Source organism: Cupressus sempervirens, chromosome 6 (assembly GCF_028749045.1).
Source record: "Cupressus sempervirens isolate cs-2001-9-10 chromosome 6, ASM2874904v1, whole genome shotgun sequence".
Lineage (NCBI taxonomy): Eukaryota > Viridiplantae > Streptophyta > Pinopsida > Cupressales > Cupressaceae > Cupressus > Cupressus sempervirens.
The window spans coordinates 711,797,430-711,817,871 of NC_143123.1; the positions used below are offsets into that span (position 1 = coordinate 711,797,430).

The window sequence follows — 20,442 nt, forward strand, 5'->3', positions numbered from 1 at the left end:
GTTGAAATATTCATCTGATGCTATATTGGACATTTCTGTTTTGAGTGGTTACAAATATGTAGGATATTGGTTAATACTAATGGTTGCATCTGTGTGCAGGTTTTGGTGTTGGGCATATGCGTGACACAAAAACAAAAGGTTGAGCAGTGTTTATGCATATCCAAGCTACTAAAGACTTATTTTTGTAGTGTTTTTATGTCTCCAAAACATGTTGTATACGATGAAAATATATAAACAAAAGTATCCTGCAACCTTTGGGATATCCATAATACACAAGTTTTAATTGCTCTTAAACAACTTCAATGAGATCCATGTCCTTCTATAATGACGTGCAAAAATTTCAAGCTACAAGAGTCAGAGAACCAAAAACCACTAGTTAGCATAGAATCTTAGCAAGTTTTAAGGTAATATCTTGTACAAGTCCGCTATCTTCATCAAAAGAGAGTGCCTCTTTGAGTTTACCCAGACACTGGTATTGCTGGTTCTCCAAGTTCTATTTTATCTTCTAGCCTAGAAACATTTCTTTGGAGAAGACTTCTAGTTGCACGTACTCGTTATGCACTCCTTGACACCTTATTCTAGGGAAGAAGTTGCTCAACTGATTTGTTAGAGGAAATTTACTGCCAATACTTGGAGGTTACATATACCTTCCATCCAAACTCTCACAGCCCCAAACTACCTTTCTATTCTAAGTACTTTTTAGAGTTCATTTATGGGACCATTGTTTGAACATTGACCTAGCCATCTTTACAATCATTCATCTCATGTTTTGAGGATTTCTTGTGGCTAGTTGAGTTTGTGCACTCCCATCAACAATTGGATGAGATGGATCACCATATTTTATAGAGTGAAAAGATTCACCATCTTTGTTTTCTCCAAGAGATTGAGTTTGAGGAGCATTTTATAATCCAATGTTTGGTCTACTATTAAATTTTTACGATCTCTCACATTCGTAGCATACACATGATTTTGATCAAGAGAGAGTAGGATATCTCAATATTTTATTTTGCAAATGGTAGGTCATAAAACACACATCAACAGGTCTCATATCTTGGAGAAGTAAGCCTTAGTTCCTTGCTCCTCAACTGAAGTAGAATATTGTGCGTCAAGTGTAGCAATTGTGAAGCGATCTGGCAATGCCATTTACTAGTTTAATTGGGAGTATGTCATGTCCCCTCTTTAGGTGACATGAGAGTTAGCCTATTATGGAGTAATAGGCTGGCAGTGGTGATTAGGGACTTAGTTAGGGTTTTCAGTGTCAGGATTTGGTATTTCAGGTAGTAGTAGATCAGCTGAGAGTAGTTCTTGATTCTAGGAGGCAGTTCCTTGATTTTAGGAGGAGATTCCTACCTTTTAGGAGGTTGTGACATTTTCCAGAGTTGAGGTTCTATGAGATCACCCCTGATCTCAATTTCAGGAGATTTCTATGTGTTTCCTATTTTTTAGGAGTATCCGTAGATTTGAGGGTGAGATTGCCAGTTGGCCTAGGTTGTCCAAGATCAGTCACAGGCAGGTGACAAACTTAGTTTCATGTTTTAGAGGTGTTTCGGTTGTTCCTTGGCTACTTGGGAAACATTTAAATATATTTATATATTCTCCTAAGTTAGCATTTTAATAATTTAAATAAGGCTAAGTGTTTTGCCATTTTGGAGTAATGAGGAGTTTTTTGGCTCCATTTGGATCTATTTGCTTATGTGTGATAGCTCGTTGGAAAGAGCTCAGTCTCTACTATTTGATTATCACTTGCCGGGACTTATTTGATACTTGGAGCTATTTGTCATTAATAAACTGATGTTTTCTCTCTATTTGGACGCTTTTATTGGGGAAATAATGTTATATTATAAAGTTCAAATGAAATCCACTTTAGGGTTCTTTTAGGGTTTGATTTACCTTGGAGAGGGGATATAAGGAGATGGTAACCTAAAAGTGAGTATCTTTTATCATTTTGTTAACCTATTTTGGATGCCATTTTTCTGGAAGAGCATTCCTCACCTAGGATGCAAACCCTAGTGCTAAGAATAGATTTGTTGGGATGTAGCCCTCAACAAGATCAGATTCGAAGGTTCTTATGCATACAATTTGATCAAGGTAGGGGATCGATTTCTAGTATTGCAGTCACACTTTGCAGGTAGTGGATTTTTAGGGAAGGCAACCACTTTGGTTCAGCCGGGCGTTTCTTTATAGCAGCTCAACTGGATCCCATTTTCAGCTGGCATCAACCTTGTTTGAAGCACCTAGATATTGGTACTATTCTGAAATAAATCAGATTCTGCTAGTATGGTTTTAGAATCATTTCCGGATTAGTATGTATTGCTGCATATGATTTCTATCACTTCTATTTTATCAATTACTGTTATTTATTTATTGTAATTCCTATATTCTAAAAAATACAAAAAAAAGAAACAACATTCTTCTGCAACTTCTGTCTAGCTCTATAAGATCAAAGAAAAATCTATAGGAAAATATAATTTATATAATTAAACATTATAGCAGTAGCAGAGGAAATATCCATTTGCGATATTTTAGAGTTGCTCAGAAGCAGTCCACAATCTTTCAAAGTGACAATTATAGTGTTCTCAAGAATGTTTGTAATTCAATGTTTCATGAATGACCCAGGAACATTGAAGTTGATATCCACTTTATACAAGAGATTTTCAGCCAAAGATTGTTCAGCTCTAATTTTGTTGTACTAAAAACAAAGTGTTAACATCTTCACCAAGCCTCTTGGCATGTAAAGTTTGAAACTATTCAGGATTCTCTCATTAGTAACTTAAAACAATGATGTAATATGGGTGGAAATGCTGGAATATTCGTTTATTTCTTCCCATGGCTGGTTTTGTTTTGGTTTATTATGTTAGTGTTTTCAGGATATTTGCAATTAGTTTGTTTTCAATCTGTTTTAATTTTGTTTCCTGTGAGTACTAGTTGATACATGAGATTAATAAATTCTTATATGGATAAATATTTGATATTTTCAATCCAATATAGAAATACATTCTTTCTGGTAATTATATTTTCCTTCTTTTTGAAGAAATGTGTCTTATATTACCTCAGAGTTTATGAAGCAAAAGCTTTCCTCATACGGGCAAGGAAAAGCTTTCCTTATACAGGCAAGGAAAGACATACTGACCTATTCTGACCCTTTCTAGACATGAACACAATTTTTCTTTTTCTTTTTTGAATATATACAAAAGACAAATGGATTATCTTTTACGACATTTAGATTTATTCATTACCACTTGAAATAGATCCATGGATGGTCTATTTCTTGGGTATTCCTTGTATAAATGACATCCATCATGATCCTACTGCCATGTTTTTGATTTGGTTTTGTCCTTAGTTTGACTTTCTTATTGCTCATTTCATAAGCTACGTTATTTAAACACTTGGGAGTTATGGCTGATTGCATGGCCAACAAACTCACCAGGAGCTCTTCACAATTTTCTATCAGGTTTTGCATACTCTATGCTGGTGCTGTATTAGAGCATTGTCTTCCTTCATATGGTATATTAGTGCCTTCTAAAGTGCTGAATTATAACCTTGAACCAATTCCAAATTTTGTTCATTGTTTTAAGTCAATCCTAGAACTTTAAAATATGTTGATACAGTTTGCCTGGCAGAGTTGAAGATTGTTATGTAATCTTCTGTGGTTGACTTGGGAGCCTTGCCAAACCTTGGTAAAAAGGGGAAACTGTATTTGATTCCTATTACATTTTGTTTTTAATGATCTGTAATTTTTCTTTCCAGTCTATAAATGAGAATTTAAGGAATTTTCTGCAATGTTTGTTCTTCAACCTGACATACTTTATAATTTTTCAAATTTTCATTGCCTACTTGTCTCATAGACATGAGTTTTAGGGGTTTGCATTTACTGATGCTACAGGAATTTGGGTTTGGGGTACACCAATAGACATGAATATTGGCGGAGTGAGGACATCTGTCCTATTTCTTGATACTGAGGGTTTTGAAAGTGTCGGAAAATCCAATGTCTATGATGACAGGCAAGTCCTAAAGAAATAATTTTATGTAAGAAATGCATTTGGCCATCTGATAAATAAGTTACTTTGTATATTTCAGTATAAAATTCTAAAGTTATATGATGAATGTTGTCTGTGCTTCAGGATTTTCGCTCTGGCAACTGTTCTGAGCTCAATTCTCATATACAATCTTCCCGAAACGGTTTGTTTTCCCTACAAAAAAAATATTTTGTTTCCATTATGACCATTTTAAAGTTGAAGAACTGTTTGGGAGTAGCAATTTCAAACTCAATTTGGTGCATTGTAAGCCGAAATTGGTCAGTTCATTTTTCCACCCTGAGGTATTTTGCATAAGGTGAAGGACCTTATAAATTTTCCTTTGAATTTGTTCTTAATTAGGTTCGTGAAGCTGATATATCCCGGCTATCTTTTGCTGTTGAACTTGCCCAAGAGTTTTATGGAAGGTCAGTGAAGTCCCTTTTAGTCCTCCTGTGCTGCTTAGATATTTATAACTTTATAATGAAGTGATTACATTATATTTTGGTATTGATCGCCATATTAATGTATTTTTTGATGCTTCCATTTCATTTTGTTTCACCCTTTTCTACTTGGGACATCTGTAGAGTGAAGGTAAGCAACTCTAATGGCAGTCAGATTATTATTAGATAATGCACTTCAATACATAATGAACTGTCTAAAATGGTCTACATTAAAAGTTTGGCATTATTAATACAGGGGAGAGACATTGCTTTCCAACCTGCTAAGCTTTTGTGGCTCATACAACGTGATTTCCTTGGTAAGTTGGGGTTATCCGCTACATTTTTGTTTTAAGCAGAGTACCACATTAACTTAATAGTTCTAGCTGAATTAGTCATCCATCACTTCACATTCAGTTTGGGAGATTTAAGGCTCTAGAGTTATCAAGCAGGTTCAACTAATTTTACAATTACAATTTTTTTTGTCTTCAATTGTTTAGTGTAGTTTCATGTCTAATTTTTTATTTAAGCAAAAGAGTTTATTGGCCCTCCATTTCACATCCACTGAAGATCAATGTTAAACAATGGCAACAGAAGGAAAGTCTGTACAACAAATGGTGAATGAAGCTCTTCAACAGGTTCCCAATCTAAGTGGTTTGTATCAGCAAACATTTTAATACAATTTCCTTAAACTTCGAAATATCCTTTTGATTTTTCTTGACTAATTTGATGACAATCCTCTTTAATAACTGTGCTTTGAATTATTTTCCTCGATTCCAGGGAACAAGAACATTGAGCAGGTATTAGAGACTTAATATTGAAAGTAAAGTTAGTCCATTTGAATACCTAAATGATGCTTTAGTTTCAACTTTGTACATTCTCTGGTCAATACAGGTTAATCAGATTCGAGAGTCATTGGCAATTATGGGGGGAAGCAACACAGCTTTTAGTCTACCACAAGTAAGCATTTAACTTTATTACCAAGCATTCCTCGATTAATGTTAGCAAGCAATGCATGTTCTTGCAAGTGTACACATGAACCTTCAAAATTAAGCTTCATTTATCAAATATACTTCATGTAAATTGATTTGTTTTCCAAAAAACAAATATCATTGTAAAGCATATCCTTAGCAAATGTCACAGTATATGTAGCCTGAAAGGCCAATGAAACTCAAATCTCACCAATGGAGCTACAGACAACTCAAAAAGACACTAAAGTCTGCACTATACTTAAAAATCCATGATAGAGAAATGATTAATAGCGACTTTCTGGGAAGGAGTTGGCAGCCCTCCATGTAGGACTGACTCGAGTCACCATTCTTTTGAAATTTAGAGTGCTTCTATGTCACCAACCAAGCAACACCAGCCTTGGTTATTCCTAGTTTTAGAGATCGATTGCTGTAGATGTGGGGGGCAGGTATTTTAGGGCTATGTTGAGTGACCTATCAGACTTTAGGGGATTTTGGGGTTCCTGATTTTTGCCTACAAATGATAAGTATTTACTCAATATATTAACAGCTCTGTCAAATATTAAGAACTTATGATAATATTCGTGTTAGTTTTAGTGATCTCTGATAGATAAAACTACTACTGCAGATATAGACAATAATGGATATTCTTACTTGAATAATCACTGAACCAGAGATGCAGAGTTTGTTCTCCCAATGGTGATGGCTGAGTCTTTAACTTTAGTGCTGAGGGTTGCTGAAGATATAATGTCTTACAATGGAGATTGCTGATGATGCAGATAGAATATGTAAATTGCCTTCCAGTGAATAATGCCGAGAGTTATCCTGCAAAGTGATTATGCAGATCGCTGGGACTGTAGTGCTGTGTATTGATTATCTTTCCCATCAATCTGCACTTACATTTATATATGTGAAAGGTCATGCCCCCATAGAGTCATGACTCTTCGTGGCCTTTGGCCACATAGGGTCATGCTTCTATGGAGGCATAACTAACCAACTGTTAGTGAAGGTAAACAATAACAATACAGCAGTTTATGCGATCGGCGGTAAACACAAGTCCCCCCGATAATATACTCATCACAATGTCTGCCGATAATATTATGAAATATTATGATAATCATCCAAACTTATGTTATGATTAATCATCCAAACGTATATATGTAAGCATATGTCTGATGAACAAAATTCACATAACATAATTTTATCATTACTTCTACTGATGCTATACATCAACACTCCCTCTTAGCAAGGGAGAAATAATACACCTTTTTAATAGATTTCAGAATAGAATATCTGAATACGTTATCTGATCTTAACACTCTAAAACAGTGACCAGTAAAATAATTAAAATCACCATGCTATGAACACTGTCATAACATATATTATGATCTCTAATTGTCCGAAACAATATCTAGAGTAATCATAATGGATTCGTTATCAATGATCTCTAATTGTCCAAAACAATATCTAGAGATTTCCATGACAACAGGCCTATGATTTGCAACATCGTCACCTTACAAACAATTACCTTTTGAATATATATGTCCATGAAACATATCTGATGCAATTAAACAACAATAGAAGCATAAACCCACATGAATTGAAAATTGAAATTCAATATTCAATATTACAATTTAATCATACCAAGTTTTTCTCTAAGTATTCCAATTTCACTTTAGCAAGAGGCTTAGTAAAGATATCTGCTGTTTGCTCATTAGTATTGATGTACTCTAGTTGAATGACTCCTCGATCCACCATATCTCTAATGTAGTGGTAAGGAATTTCAATATGTTTGGAACGATTGTGGAAAACTGGATTAGCTGAAAGCTTGATACAACTTTGATTATCACAATGAATCATAGTGGGCTTCAAAGGTCTTTTGAACAAATCTGCTAACAACTTTTGCAGCCATACCACTTCTTTAGCACCCAAGGAAGAGGCAATGTATTCTGCGTCGGTAGAACTTAATGCAACTGAAGACTGTTTTCTATCGCACCAAGAAACCATTCCATATCCTAGACTGAAGCAACATCCAGAAGTACTCTTACATTCAATAGGATTGCTTGCCCAATCGGAATCAGAATATCCATGAAGGTTGATGTTTATTTGATCATATTTGATTCCCATGCCATAGTACCTTTTAGATACCTCAAAATGTATTTAGCTGCATGTAGATGTATCTTCTTTAGTGCACGCATAAACTGACTTAAGGTGTTAGTTGCATAACATATGTCAGGAAGAGTATTTACTAAATACATTAAAGATCCAATGATCTGCTTGTGGTAAGTAGAATTTGTAGATTCTGATTTGATCATATCATCTTTCAACTTATGTAGATTGACTTCCATAGGAGTCGAAGTTGGTTTACATTCCATCATTCCAAATTTTGTTAAAATATCAACTGTATATTTTCCTTGATTCAGAAAAATGTAGTTACCCTTTTGCTAGACTTCCAATCCAAGGAAGTAGTGTAGAAGACCTAAATCCTTCATATCAAACTTTGCTGTGAGTTCTTGTTTGCATTTTTTTATGAGATTTCTTCACCTGTTATCAATAAATCATCAACATATAACACAAGAATAATCATATCATCACCATCTATTTTGAAGTATAAGTTAGGATCAGCTTCATTTTTAGAATATCCTAACTTGATTAGATAGTTGTCTATCCTTTCATACCAGGCTCTGGGAGCTTGTTTGAGACTATATAGTGCTTTCTTTAATTTAAAAATGTGCGTTTTTGTTATCATGAGTGTAGAATCCTTTTGGTTGCTCGATATAAACTTCTTCAATTTTGCCATTTAAAAATGCTGTTTTGACATCCATTTGATGAACTTTCCATCCTTTAGATGCTGCGATAGCCAAGATGGTTCTAACTAAAGTGTATCTAGCAACTGGTGCAAATGTTTCTTCATAATCAATGCCTTCTTTCTGTGAGAAACCTTGTGCTACAAATTTGGCTTTGTACTTTTCAATGCTGCCGTCATATGCATACTTAATTTTAAACAACCATTTAGAAGAAACAACTGACTTGTTGTTAGGCCTCGATACAACATCTGATACATCATTTTTTAGTACGTAATTATATTCTTCAATCATTGCTTCTTTCCAAGACTGACTTTATAGTGCTTCTTTAACATTTGAAGGTTCTGTTTTTATAAGTTCAGTTAATAATGCAACATAACATGACTGATTTCTCGTTCTTTTACTTTCTCGAATCACTTCATTAGGTTCAACCTGATTTTCTTCTATCATTTTCCTCGCCCAAAGCAGCCTCTTTTGTTAATATTTTTAGAATCTTCATGATTTGATGTATTGGTAGAAGATGGTTTAACATCATTCTCCCTCTCAATTTCTACTTGGTGATTTTCATCTACTTTAGGAATAGATTCAGTAATAGATTTATCACTGTTTCTAGAAATATTAAACAGGATATCTTCTTTAAATTTCACATCTCTACTAATCCCAATTGTTCTTTGACTTGGAATAAAGACCTTGTAGCCTTTGGTTGTTTCACTGTATCCATGAGTATCCCCTTCTTTCCGGATGGTTCTAGTTTTGTTCTTTTTTCTTCAGGAATGTGGATATAAATAGGACATCCAAATATTCTTAGATGATTTAGATTTGGTTTAATATCCGTAAATATTTCTTCAGGAGTGGTGTTCTCTGATACTGAGTGTGGACATCTATTTTGAATGTAGACTGCAGTGTTAGACGATTCAGCTCAGAACGAAGTGTGAAGGTTTTGATTGTGCATCATTGCTCAAGCTGATTCAACAATTGATCTATTTTTACATTCTGCAACTCCATTCTGTTGAGGATTATATGGTACATAAAACTCCCTCTTAATCCCAACAACAACGTAAAAGTTTTTAAATTTTTTGGAGATGTATTCACCTCCATTGTCTGACCTTAGTATTTTTATTTTCTATCCTGATTGATTTTCAACTAGGGCTTTGAATTTTTTGAATTTTGATAATACTTCAATTGATTCTTTCTGTTTTAGAAAGTAGATCCAAGTTCTTCTAGAGTAATCATCAATAAAAATTACATAAAAGGGGCACCCGTTAAGAGAAGATACAGACATAGGGCCACACAAGTCAATGTGAATCTGTTAAAGAATGGATTTTGATTTGTGAATGCTTTTAGGAAATGATTGCTTTGTGTTTATCTAGGGCACATCCTTTGCAAATGCTTAAGTGATCAGTTTTGAGACTAGGTAAACCTTTTACAATTTTTCCTATAGATGATAATGCACGATAGTGAAGGTGACCTAGCCTTCTATGCCAAATTTTGGTAGTTTGATGTTTCAAGACTTAGAGCTAAGTTTTGATTGTTACACAGTTTATACAGACTTCTGTATCTAAATCCAATAGAAATGGCTTTTTTGATATTAGAATTCTTTGGCCAAGATAGAACTTTGTCCTCTTGAAAAGTGATTTTGAATCCTTGATTAGTAAGACCAGAAATAGAGACTAAATTTTTATTTTATTTTAGGTACATATAAAACATTTTTTAGTTGGAGAGTAATTTTTGAATTTAAATAAATTGAACAGGAACCAATACCTTTGAGAGGATGAGTGGAATTATCTCCAATGGTAACTTCTTCTGAGGAGTGTTCTGAGAAGGTTTCAAATTTGTCTCTAAAACTGGTTATATGTAATGTCCCAATCTTTTTAGCAACTAAGTGGAGTTCTTAGCCTTCACGTTCTCCAAAGGCTAAGTGGAGCATAAGAGGAAATTAAATTAATTTCCTATAATGTCATTAAATAAATTAAAAATTAAAAGGTGACTTTATATTTAATTAATTATTGTATTACAAGGGAGAAGCTTCTAGAGTGTGTATTAATTATTGTAAAGGGGGAAGCCTCTAGTAATTTAATTTTCTAGAAGCACAATTAATTATTGTGTTGCAAGAGAGGAGTTTCTAGAGAGTGCTTTAATTATTGGAAGGGGGAAGCTTCTAGTACTTGCAATTAATTAATATTTAATTTCCTTCTAGAAGGGTGTAGGGAAAGTATAAATAGAGGTGGGAGCTTCATTGTTTAGTATCGGATGATGGTGAATTGCATTTGATAGGAATTTGGATGTACAGATTTGTTCTTGGCATTAGAGGACGTTCATCCTCTCTTCTGACATTCTAGACGTCATTCCCTTGGGGTTTGGCCTTTGGAATTCATTGCTATCAACTCATTAATAGGCAACTTGGACGCATTTCCAGCCACAGGCTAATTAGATGTAATTAGTGAGTTAAACAGTTTGTTATGTATTTGATGATGTTGGAGTAATTAGCAAGTTACTATGTAATTAATTTTATTAGTTCGAAAACTAATATTATTTCAGCAGTAGTTCAATTTTCAGTTTGCATGAATTCCTTGATTTTGTTCATATTATGTGGTTTAAATCTATGCAAAGACATTACAATCTCTTTCAGCAATTGGTTTAGTTCTTGGGCATTTCTAGGGTGCCCATTATAGTGGTATCAGAGCTATAAGTCCTGCCATCCTATGGAGATTTTAAGCATTTATATTTGAGCATGTGACAAGGGCTTTATAATTTCCGCAATACCAGAGCAAGACAAAGTAGGAGTTCAGACTTGCAGAACGAACAGGGTAGTTCACCAATGTAGAGGGACATACAATCCAGTCATACAGACACAGAGGAGATATTCTTTGAACAAGACAGCAGTATGGGTGACTGAGATGATAGGAATACAGGATTAGATGGAGGCAAGAATATCGGTCCAGATCAGGAAAATGAAATGTTCAGGTTGCTGGGTACATTAGAGGAGGGGCAGTGTATGCAACAAGAGCAGAATAGGTGAATGGATATGATGCAACAGGAGCAGAATAGGTGAGGATATGATGTTGCAGTTTATCGCTAGATAGATGTGCATCAATATTAATCTAGTTGATGCCAACAATGGAAACAACAATAATAGTGGCAATGATAATGGAGGCCAAGGCAACATTAATGGTAATAATGGACATGACAACAATGAGAATGAGGCTGATAACTTTAGACATGTTGCATGCCCAGCTCGAACAGCCAGCTCGAGACCTCTTCTATCCACCTTCCCACCCAGAGATCCAGTTCAACCGGTTAATGAACCGCAGATTACGGAGTTACAAGATCAGTTCAGGAGGGATTGGGAGGCTAGTGGACCAAAGTTTCAGGTGGACATTTCTCTCAGAGATTATATGGACTTGAGGATGAGACACATGCCCAGATTAGGAGGAAGAAGTCAAAACCTTGAGCTGAGAAATAAAGTTGGGAAACTTTCTTTACCTTATTATGATGCTTCAGGGAAGATGACTGCATGAGCTTGGGTGCAGAAGATGAATACATACTTGCAGCTGAATCCTATGCCTGAGGAGGAGGCTATAAAGTATGCGGCTATTCACTTGGATGGACCGGCACATGAGTGGTGGCACCATGGTATGGTAACCTTGGAACATAATTAGATCACATCTTACGAGGAGTTCACTGAGAAGCTCATAGAGAGATTTGATACCAGGGATCCCGAATTATAGTTTGAGGAGTTGGCACAACTCAAGCAGTGGGGATCAATTGAGACTTATATCAGTGAGTTTTAGAGGCTAGCTATATTGGTCACAGATATTTCAGAGAGGAGGTTAGTAGTGTTGTTTATGGATGGATTCTCATAACCCTTGCGAGGTTGGGTCAAGGGGCATGACCTAGCTACGTTGTATTTCTCAGCAACGGAGTCATAGTCAGAGAGGGAGGATCAACACTCTGATTCAGATGAGGATAGCACTACGGAGGAGAGCGGCATTCTTGAGGATGAGAAGTCATTAGCACGATTAATGGGGGCTCAGAAGGCAATCACATTTAAGGTCAGGGGTACCATCCAAGGGCAGAAAGTGATCTCACTCATTGACACTGTGGCTACACATAATTTTATAGATGCACAATTGGTAGCCAAGAGAGGTCTACAGACCGAGGAGCACGTCGGGTTTAGAGTCATAGTAGCTAATGGTGACAAACTATTATGCACTGGGAAGATATCTAATCTTCACATCAGGTTTGGAGATGGCTATGAGTTGGAGGATGAGTTCTATGTGGTAGACATGGGAGACTATGATGTCATCCTCGGCATGACATGGATGGCCTCGCTAGTAGAGTTCACACTTAACCTAGCAAAATTGGAGATGAAGTTTCAGCATGAGGGAAGAATTGTTGTACTTAGAGGACTTTCAGATGGGAGTTGCAGAGTAGTTTCCTCGAGGAGAATGCAGAGACTTTTTCGGCATAATAACATAGAGTGGGCAGTGGAATGTTTCACTATGCCAACTTCACAAGAGCCATAGGTGAAGTGTCATCCACCAAATATCCAGGAGATACTTGACAGGCACACTAAGGTATTTGGCAAGATTCCGCATGGGGTTCCTCCTAACAGGGGGATAGAGCATGTTATTGAGCTCGAAGAGGGAGCCAAACCAGTTATGATTACTCCCTATCGTCATCCTAAGAAACATAAGGATGAGATAGAGAAGGCAATTAAGGAGTTGTTAGAAATAGGGCATATTAGGCCTAGTAAGAGCCCCTTTGCTTTAGTAGTAGTGTTGGTAAAGAAGAAGGATGGGACGATGCGCATGTGCATCGATTACAGGGCATCAAATAAGAAGGCCATTAAGAACAAATATCCCATCCCACGGATAGATGAACTAATTGATGAATTGCATGGTGCATGCTTTTTTACGAAGATAGAGTTACGGTCAGGGTATCATCAGATCAGGATGAGGGAGGAGGACATCGAGAAGACAACTTTTCGGTGTCACTATGGCTACTTCAAGTTTTTGGTTATGCCATTTGGGCTAACCAATGCCCCTGCTACGTTCCAGAGTTGCATGAATCAGCTATTCAGGGAGCAACTTAAGAGATTTTTCTTGATTTTCTTTGATGACATTTTAGTCTTCAGTAAGACTTGGAAGGAGCATTTGCAATATCTTGAGATGGTGTTGTCCACTTTGGAGAAAGAGTCACTGTATGCCAAGGAATCTAAGTGCGAGTTTGGGATGACTGAGCTACTATACCTTGGGCATATCATTAGCGCAGATGGAGTTTAGGCAGATCCTGAAAAGATTAGGGCTATTGTTGATTGGCCTACTCCTACGAATCTTACACAGCTTAAGGGATTCCTTGGTCTCTGTGGGTTTTATAGGAGATTTGGTAAGGGATTTTCACAGAGTGCTGGACCCTTGACAGACCTTACAAGGAAAGGGGTCTTCGCATGGACAGGGTCAGCTTAGAAAAGCTTCAATCATTTCAAGAAGGTGATGTCATCATGTCTAGTACTAGCTCTGCCAGATTTCACAAAGCCATTTGAGCTTCATTGTGATGCGTCAAGAGATGGGATTGGGGCAATCTTGATGCAGGAAAAACATCCCATTATTTTTGAGAGCAGGAAGCTCCATGGAGTGAATAGGAGCTATTCCATCTATGACTGGGAGATGTTGGCTATTATGCATGCATTGGCTAAGTTTCGGCCCTACCTAGTTGGGGGAAAGTTTGTTATCAAAACTGATCACAACAGCATCAAATACTTCATGAGCTAGCGTGATTTGAATGATAGACAACAGAAGTGGATTACGAAGTTACAGGCCTATGACTTTGACATTGAGTTTATCAAAAGTAAGAAGAATGTAGTGGTAGATGCTTTATCTAGGAGACCTCATATTTGTGCTCTAGCTGAGATTACAGGAGATTGGAGAAATAAGACCACAGAAGAGTATGCGAGGGACACTTGGGCATCTGGAGTAATTGCAGGCACCATACATGATGATCATTACGTGGTGATGGACGAATTGATTAAGTTCCAAGGTAGGATATGTTTGATTACTTCATTACAGTTTAGGTTAGTAATACTGAAGGCATTTCATGATGCACCTACAGTTGGACATCTAGGGGTCTTTAAGACCTATAGGCAGATCCGTGAGCGGTTCACATGGAAAGGGCTCAAGGATGATGTTTAGAAGCATGTCAGGGAGTGTGTAGTTTGTTAGCAGAATAAGGGAGAACACACATATCCTACAGGGTTGTTACAACCTTTGCCCATTCCGGATAGGAAATGGGAAAGTATTTCTATGGACTTCATCATCGGGTTACCATGAGTACAAGGGAAAGATTGCATCTATGTGATTGTTGACCGGTTGATGAAGTTTGCTCACTTCTTTGCTATTCCATCCACTTACACACCAGCACAGGTGGCCGATCTTTTCTTTAGAGAGATATTCAAGTTACATGGGCTACCTAGTTTTATTGTTAGTGATTGAGATAGTAAATTTATGAGTACTTTTTGGCAGGAATTGTTTAGGTTGTGTGGTACAGATTTTACACTAGCACTAGTTATCATCCACAGACAGATGGGCAGATAGAGATTGTGAATAAATGGGTGGAAGGATATCTGAGGAACTATGTGACTGCACAATAGAGGGCTTGGGTCAAATGGCTAGATATGGGAGAGTACTGTTATAACACCACTTATCATATGTCCATCAAAATGGCTCCATTCATGGCACTATACGGTTATGAAGCACCTAGTTTCATGGATCTGGTTTTGGGGGATAGTAGAGTGCCCAAAGCAAGACACTTCTTGCAGGATAGTCAGGATATTTTGAGGGTGCTCAAGGCGAATATACAGCAAGCCCAAAATCAGCAGAAATTGTATGTTGACCAGCATCGGATAGAGTGCAGCTTCGAGGTTGGGGATATGGTTTACTTGAGCCTACAACCATATAGACAGTCATCACCCAAGAAGAGCAGAGTAGAGAAGTTGAAGCCTAGGTTTTATGGCCCCCTACAGAGTGATTTGCAAGGTGGGCGAGGTTGCTTACAAGATTGAGCTTCCAGAGGGCAGTCGGGTGCATAATGTGTTTCATGTGTCAAGGCTTAAGAAAGCCATCGGTCAGAGAGTTGTGCCTTCTGCAGAATTGCCACTATTAGATGAGGAGGGAAAGCTCATATTGATTTCTGAGGCTATTCTGGATACTAAGGAATGGACTTTGCGAAATAGGTTGATTAAAGAATATTTAGTCAAATGGAGATATCTGCCAGAGGAAGATGCTACTTGGGAGAGTGAGTAGGTGCTAAAACAAATAGGATTGAGATTGCTTGAGGACAAGCAATTTCAGGGAGGGCGGACTGTAATGTCCCCATCTTTTTAGCAACTAAGTGGAGTTCTTAGCCTTCGTGTTCTCCAAAGGCTAAGTGGAGCATAAGAGGAAATTAAATTAATTTCCTATAAAGTCATGAAATAAATTAAAAATTAAAAGGTGACTTTATATTTAATTAATTTAATTAATTATTGTATTACAAGGGAGAAGCTTCTAGAGTGTGTATTAATTATTAGAAAGGGGGAAGCCTCTAGTAATTTAATTTTCTAGAAGCACAATTAATTATTGTATTGCAAGGGAGGAGTTTCTAGAGAGTGCATTAATTATTGGAAGTGGGAAGCTTCTAATACTTGCAATTAATTAATATTTAATTTCCTTCTAGAAGGGTGTAGGGAAAGTATAAATAGAGGTGGGAACTTCATTGTTTAGCATCGGATGATGGTGAATTGCATTTGATAGGAACTTGGATGTACAAATTTGTTCTTGGCATTAGAGGACGTTCATCCTCTCTTCTGACATTTTAGATGTCATTCCCTTGGAGTTTGGCCTTTGGAATTCATTGCTATCAACTCATTAATAGGCAGCTTGGACGCATTTCCAGCCATAGGCCGATTGGATGTAATTAGTGAGTTGAACAATTTGTTATGTATTTGATGATGTTGGAGTAATTAGCGAGTTGCTATGTAATTAATTTTATTAGTTTGAAAACTAATATTATTTCAGCAGTAGTTCAATTTTCAGTTTGCATGAATTCCTTGTTTTTGTTCATGTTATGTGGTTTAAATCTATGCAAAGACATTACAATCTTTTTCAACAATTAGTTTAGTTCTTGGGCATTTCTAGAGTGCCCATTACATTATGTGCCAATACACTCCACTATCTATGATCCAAGTGTTGTTGTTTGAGTTTAATTCACTTGAAAGAGCTAAGTAAAATGCATAGTTTTCTTTTTCTTCTTTCTCTACTTCCTCTTCTTTGATTTTTGCTAGAGCTGCTTGAATTCTCTTTCGTTCAGGGCAGAAGTTATGAGAGTGACCAATTTTATCACATTTGAAACATCTAACTTTGGACCAGTCACGTTTCTTATATGATTTGTTAGTTTCCCTCCTATTATGTTTGAATTTTCTTTTCTTGTTTGAATTTGCATGAAGCACTTGAATGTCTCCCTCCTCTTGAGACTAATCTTGATTCTTCTTGTGTGCATTCATTTTTTAGTAATTCAAATTTAGGAAGCTCGGGTCGGGAGCTTAGGCCTCGAATAAATGTTTTTCAAGATAAAGGAAGTCTTCTTAATGCTATCATGCTAAGTTCTTTGTCATCAACTCGATTTTCCATTGTTGCAAGTTGATCTTTTAACTTAGAAATCCTTAGAAAATAGGATGTAATAGATTCTCCATTTTTCATCTTTATATATAGTAGATCTTGTTTTAGGGTTAGTAATCTACTAGTATTGTTGATTTCAAATGTATCTCTGATAGTAGAGAACATCTCAAATGCAGTCTTGGAACTGGATATGGATGGAAGAATATGATCTTTTATAGAATCTATTATAATTTTCATTGGCTTGTTATTGTGTCTTTTCCATGTTACTTGGATCATTTTCAAGCATGGATATATTTGTTTCTATATACTCCTCTAATTCCATTTCTTTTAATATTATCATGACTCGAATTTTCCATGATGAAAAATTTGATGCTCCCTCAAGTCTATCCTCTAGCCTTACATGATTCACCATTTTGATTTTAAGAAAAAAATTTAACTTTTATAAATCTGAGACTTTAGATTCTAATTTTGAGTAATAGATTTTCTTATCAGAATGGCTCTGATACCATGTTAGTTTTAGTGATCTCTAATAGATAAAACTACTACTGCAGATATAGAATAATCGCTGAACCAGAGATGTAGAGTTTGTTCTCCCAATGGTGATGGCTGAGTCTTTAACTTTGGTGTTGAGGGTTGCTGAAGATATAATGTCTTACAATGGAGATTGCTGATGATGCAGATAGAATATGTAAATCACCTTCCAATGAATAATGCCGAGAGTTATCCTACAAAGTGATTATGCAGATTGTTGGGATTGTAATGCTGTGTATTGATTATCTTTCCCATCGATCTGCACATGTAAGCATACGTCTGATGAACATAATTCACATAACATAATTTTATCATTACTTCTACTGATGCTATACCAACAATTCGGATCAATAAATCACAGGACAAATACCCAAATAGTGAATTCTCTGAAGATAACAAATTTCTTGAATTAGAAGTTATCGCTGCGAACTCAATAGTGATAATACCAATGGTTGACATCCTTAGCTTGCCAAAGAGCATGAAAAGGATTTCGTTCGTCCAACTCTTAGTCCTTGATCAAGATCTGTTTCTTTTTGTCTAAACTTCACAAGAGCGTGAAAAGGTTCTTATCCCGATTCTTGTGAACTGTTAATGTTATAATTCTGTCGGATAAATTAAATTATATATATGAGATATATAAATAATTTATGGCAAATATCATATATATGCAGTAATTAACTAATGTTAAGAGTGTGTGTATATATATATATATATATATATATATATTTAAGATTGTTATATAACAACTATAATACATTAAGAAAATATTATTTGTGATAAAACAATAACTAATGTGAGTTACTATATTAACAAGAGACATGTCTTTACAAGAGACATGCCTCTTTATATCACATATATATTCATTAGAATAGTAACTTGAAACACACATAAAAATTCTTCAAGTGCTATTACAAGTTAAAATATTTTTGAAAACTTGAGAAATTTAACATGGTATCAGAGTGGGACAATTACTGGGAATACATTTACTATTGTAGACTCAATTCTTCAAGGTATCATGACCTCGAATCTCACTAGTCAGATCAATATACCATTACCTGTTAGTGTCATGTGGTTGCTGCATTAGAGGATGCATTTTGACGATGGCATGATCATTACTTGGCTCATGTTTGTAGTGACGGGCTTACCAATAACGAATAATCATCAAGAATGTGACACTTGAGAGAAATATTATTTAGTGCTTCCTGATAACAAATAATATTAAGACCTTCTATTGTGGTGATCGTTTGCAGATGATATTGGAGAGATATAATGGTATGTAGAGATGAATATATATTGTCAAAGTTTAATTTAAATATTACTGTGATCATTGTTAGCGGAAATTAGCAATGCAATGGATGAAACCGCACATGTATACATACTAACTATTACGGAAAACTCGATACATGAAAACTTCCATATGAGTTTGTTGAAGTATATAGCTTCAGTCAGACAATGTATCTCTGACTAGTATCACGACACTTACATGTATGTATGTACATCAGTATGTAATACTGATGTATATACACACATGTAAATATCATGACTATAACTGTGCATATTTTAGGTGGATTGGATGCCAGACTTGATCGATTCTTACAATGATCGATCTTGTTTTGCATCAGGCTATTATCAGTCTTTGATAAACGAACATGTTTATATTATGCTTAACAAACTGTTTTGTATTAATGAGCGGGTATGTATTTAGACACCGATCGGGTATCTATGTGGATAGACATGTCTCCATAAGGAGATATGCCTATTCACATAGGCACCCTCGTTGCCAATATATATATCATGTTCAGTGCTTGATCTTGAACATATCGAAATCATAAATGTGGGCAAGATCACATTCTACAGTATTGGCATTGCAGTTAATATCAGAACTTTGTTATTTTGAAATCATCTTCAGCAACCGAGCTCAAGTAATATAAGTGTCATACTAATATCGGTGCAAATGTGTATTAAAGTTTGAATTAAACCCTAATCATTAACAGCGGTTTGCACCTGTCACAACAAAGCAGACATCAGTAAATTGATAATGCAAAATCTGATATAGAACTTTACATGGTATCAGAGCAAGGCTAAGGAGAGATCACTCTAAGTTAAGAAGATCAGATTTCATACCAGGTTGCAGTCTATTATCTTCTACAAAATGACAAACGTATTGAGATTTGAACATCATCTTGCTAGTGCTGATAATTTCGAGTCTTGGAAACTCAGAATATTAATGTTATTAAAAGAAAATAAATTAGAGTCATTTGTAAAAGAAGATAAAGAACCCAAAGACGATCTTGAGAAATCAGTATGGATCGAGAATAATGAGAAGACCATGAAGATGATCATGGACACTATTTGTGACCATATAGTTCCTATTGTCGCAAAACATGCTACAGCTTACCAAATTTTTTGAGCTCTTGAAAATACATTCATAATCAATATTACTGGTAGAAAACTTGCTCTTAAAAGACAAATGAACAATATCAGCATGAACAAAGGAGAAACTATAAATGCATTTTTCATGAGAATCACAGATTTAAGAGATTAGTTATCTGCGCTCAGCTATGCAATTGACAATCAGAAGTTATCCCTTATAGTGTTAGGATTCCCAAATTCAGAAGAATAATTTGTACAAGGAATAAGTGCTTGATGTAAATTACCAAAACTAGATCAATTAAGGTCTGATTGCCTTCAAGAAGAAGCGAGATTATTGATTAAGGGTAAACACAAAACCTTAGACGAAGATGTTTAGGTTCTTAACTCAAGCTCACATAAGAAAGGAAAGAAAAAGAACAACAAGAGGAAAAAGAACTTTCATGGAAAAGGATAGTCAAACACATTAAAGACTTATCCAAAGTTCAATGCTTTAGATGTGATTTATATGGACATTATGCAGTAAACTGTCTAGATAGAACTAAGACTCAAGTATCCTTTGCAAAATCTGAAAAATCAAACAAAGGTCATGATCCTGAGAAACATGCCTTCTATTCAGCCTTATCCAGTCGAATCTCAACCAAATCCAACACTTGGATTAT

The 20,442-nt window shown here is 35.8% G+C and overlaps 1 protein-coding gene across 1 annotated transcript in view; it reads left to right on the forward strand.

Annotated features, from left to right (window-relative positions):
- LOC149554264 (Guanylate-binding family protein) overlaps nt 1-20,442 on the forward strand; it is an 84,889-nt gene that overhangs the window by 20,072 nt on the left and 44,375 nt on the right. The window contains 8 exon segments of the mRNA XM_089789487.1: nt 100-138; nt 3,884-4,001; nt 4,122-4,179; nt 4,377-4,520; nt 4,713-4,773; nt 5,048-5,107; nt 5,234-5,253; nt 5,348-5,413. Of these exon segments, the coding sequence (XP_089645613.1) occupies nt 100-138; nt 3,884-4,001; nt 4,122-4,179; nt 4,377-4,520; nt 4,713-4,773; nt 5,048-5,107; nt 5,234-5,253; nt 5,348-5,413 (566 nt within the window).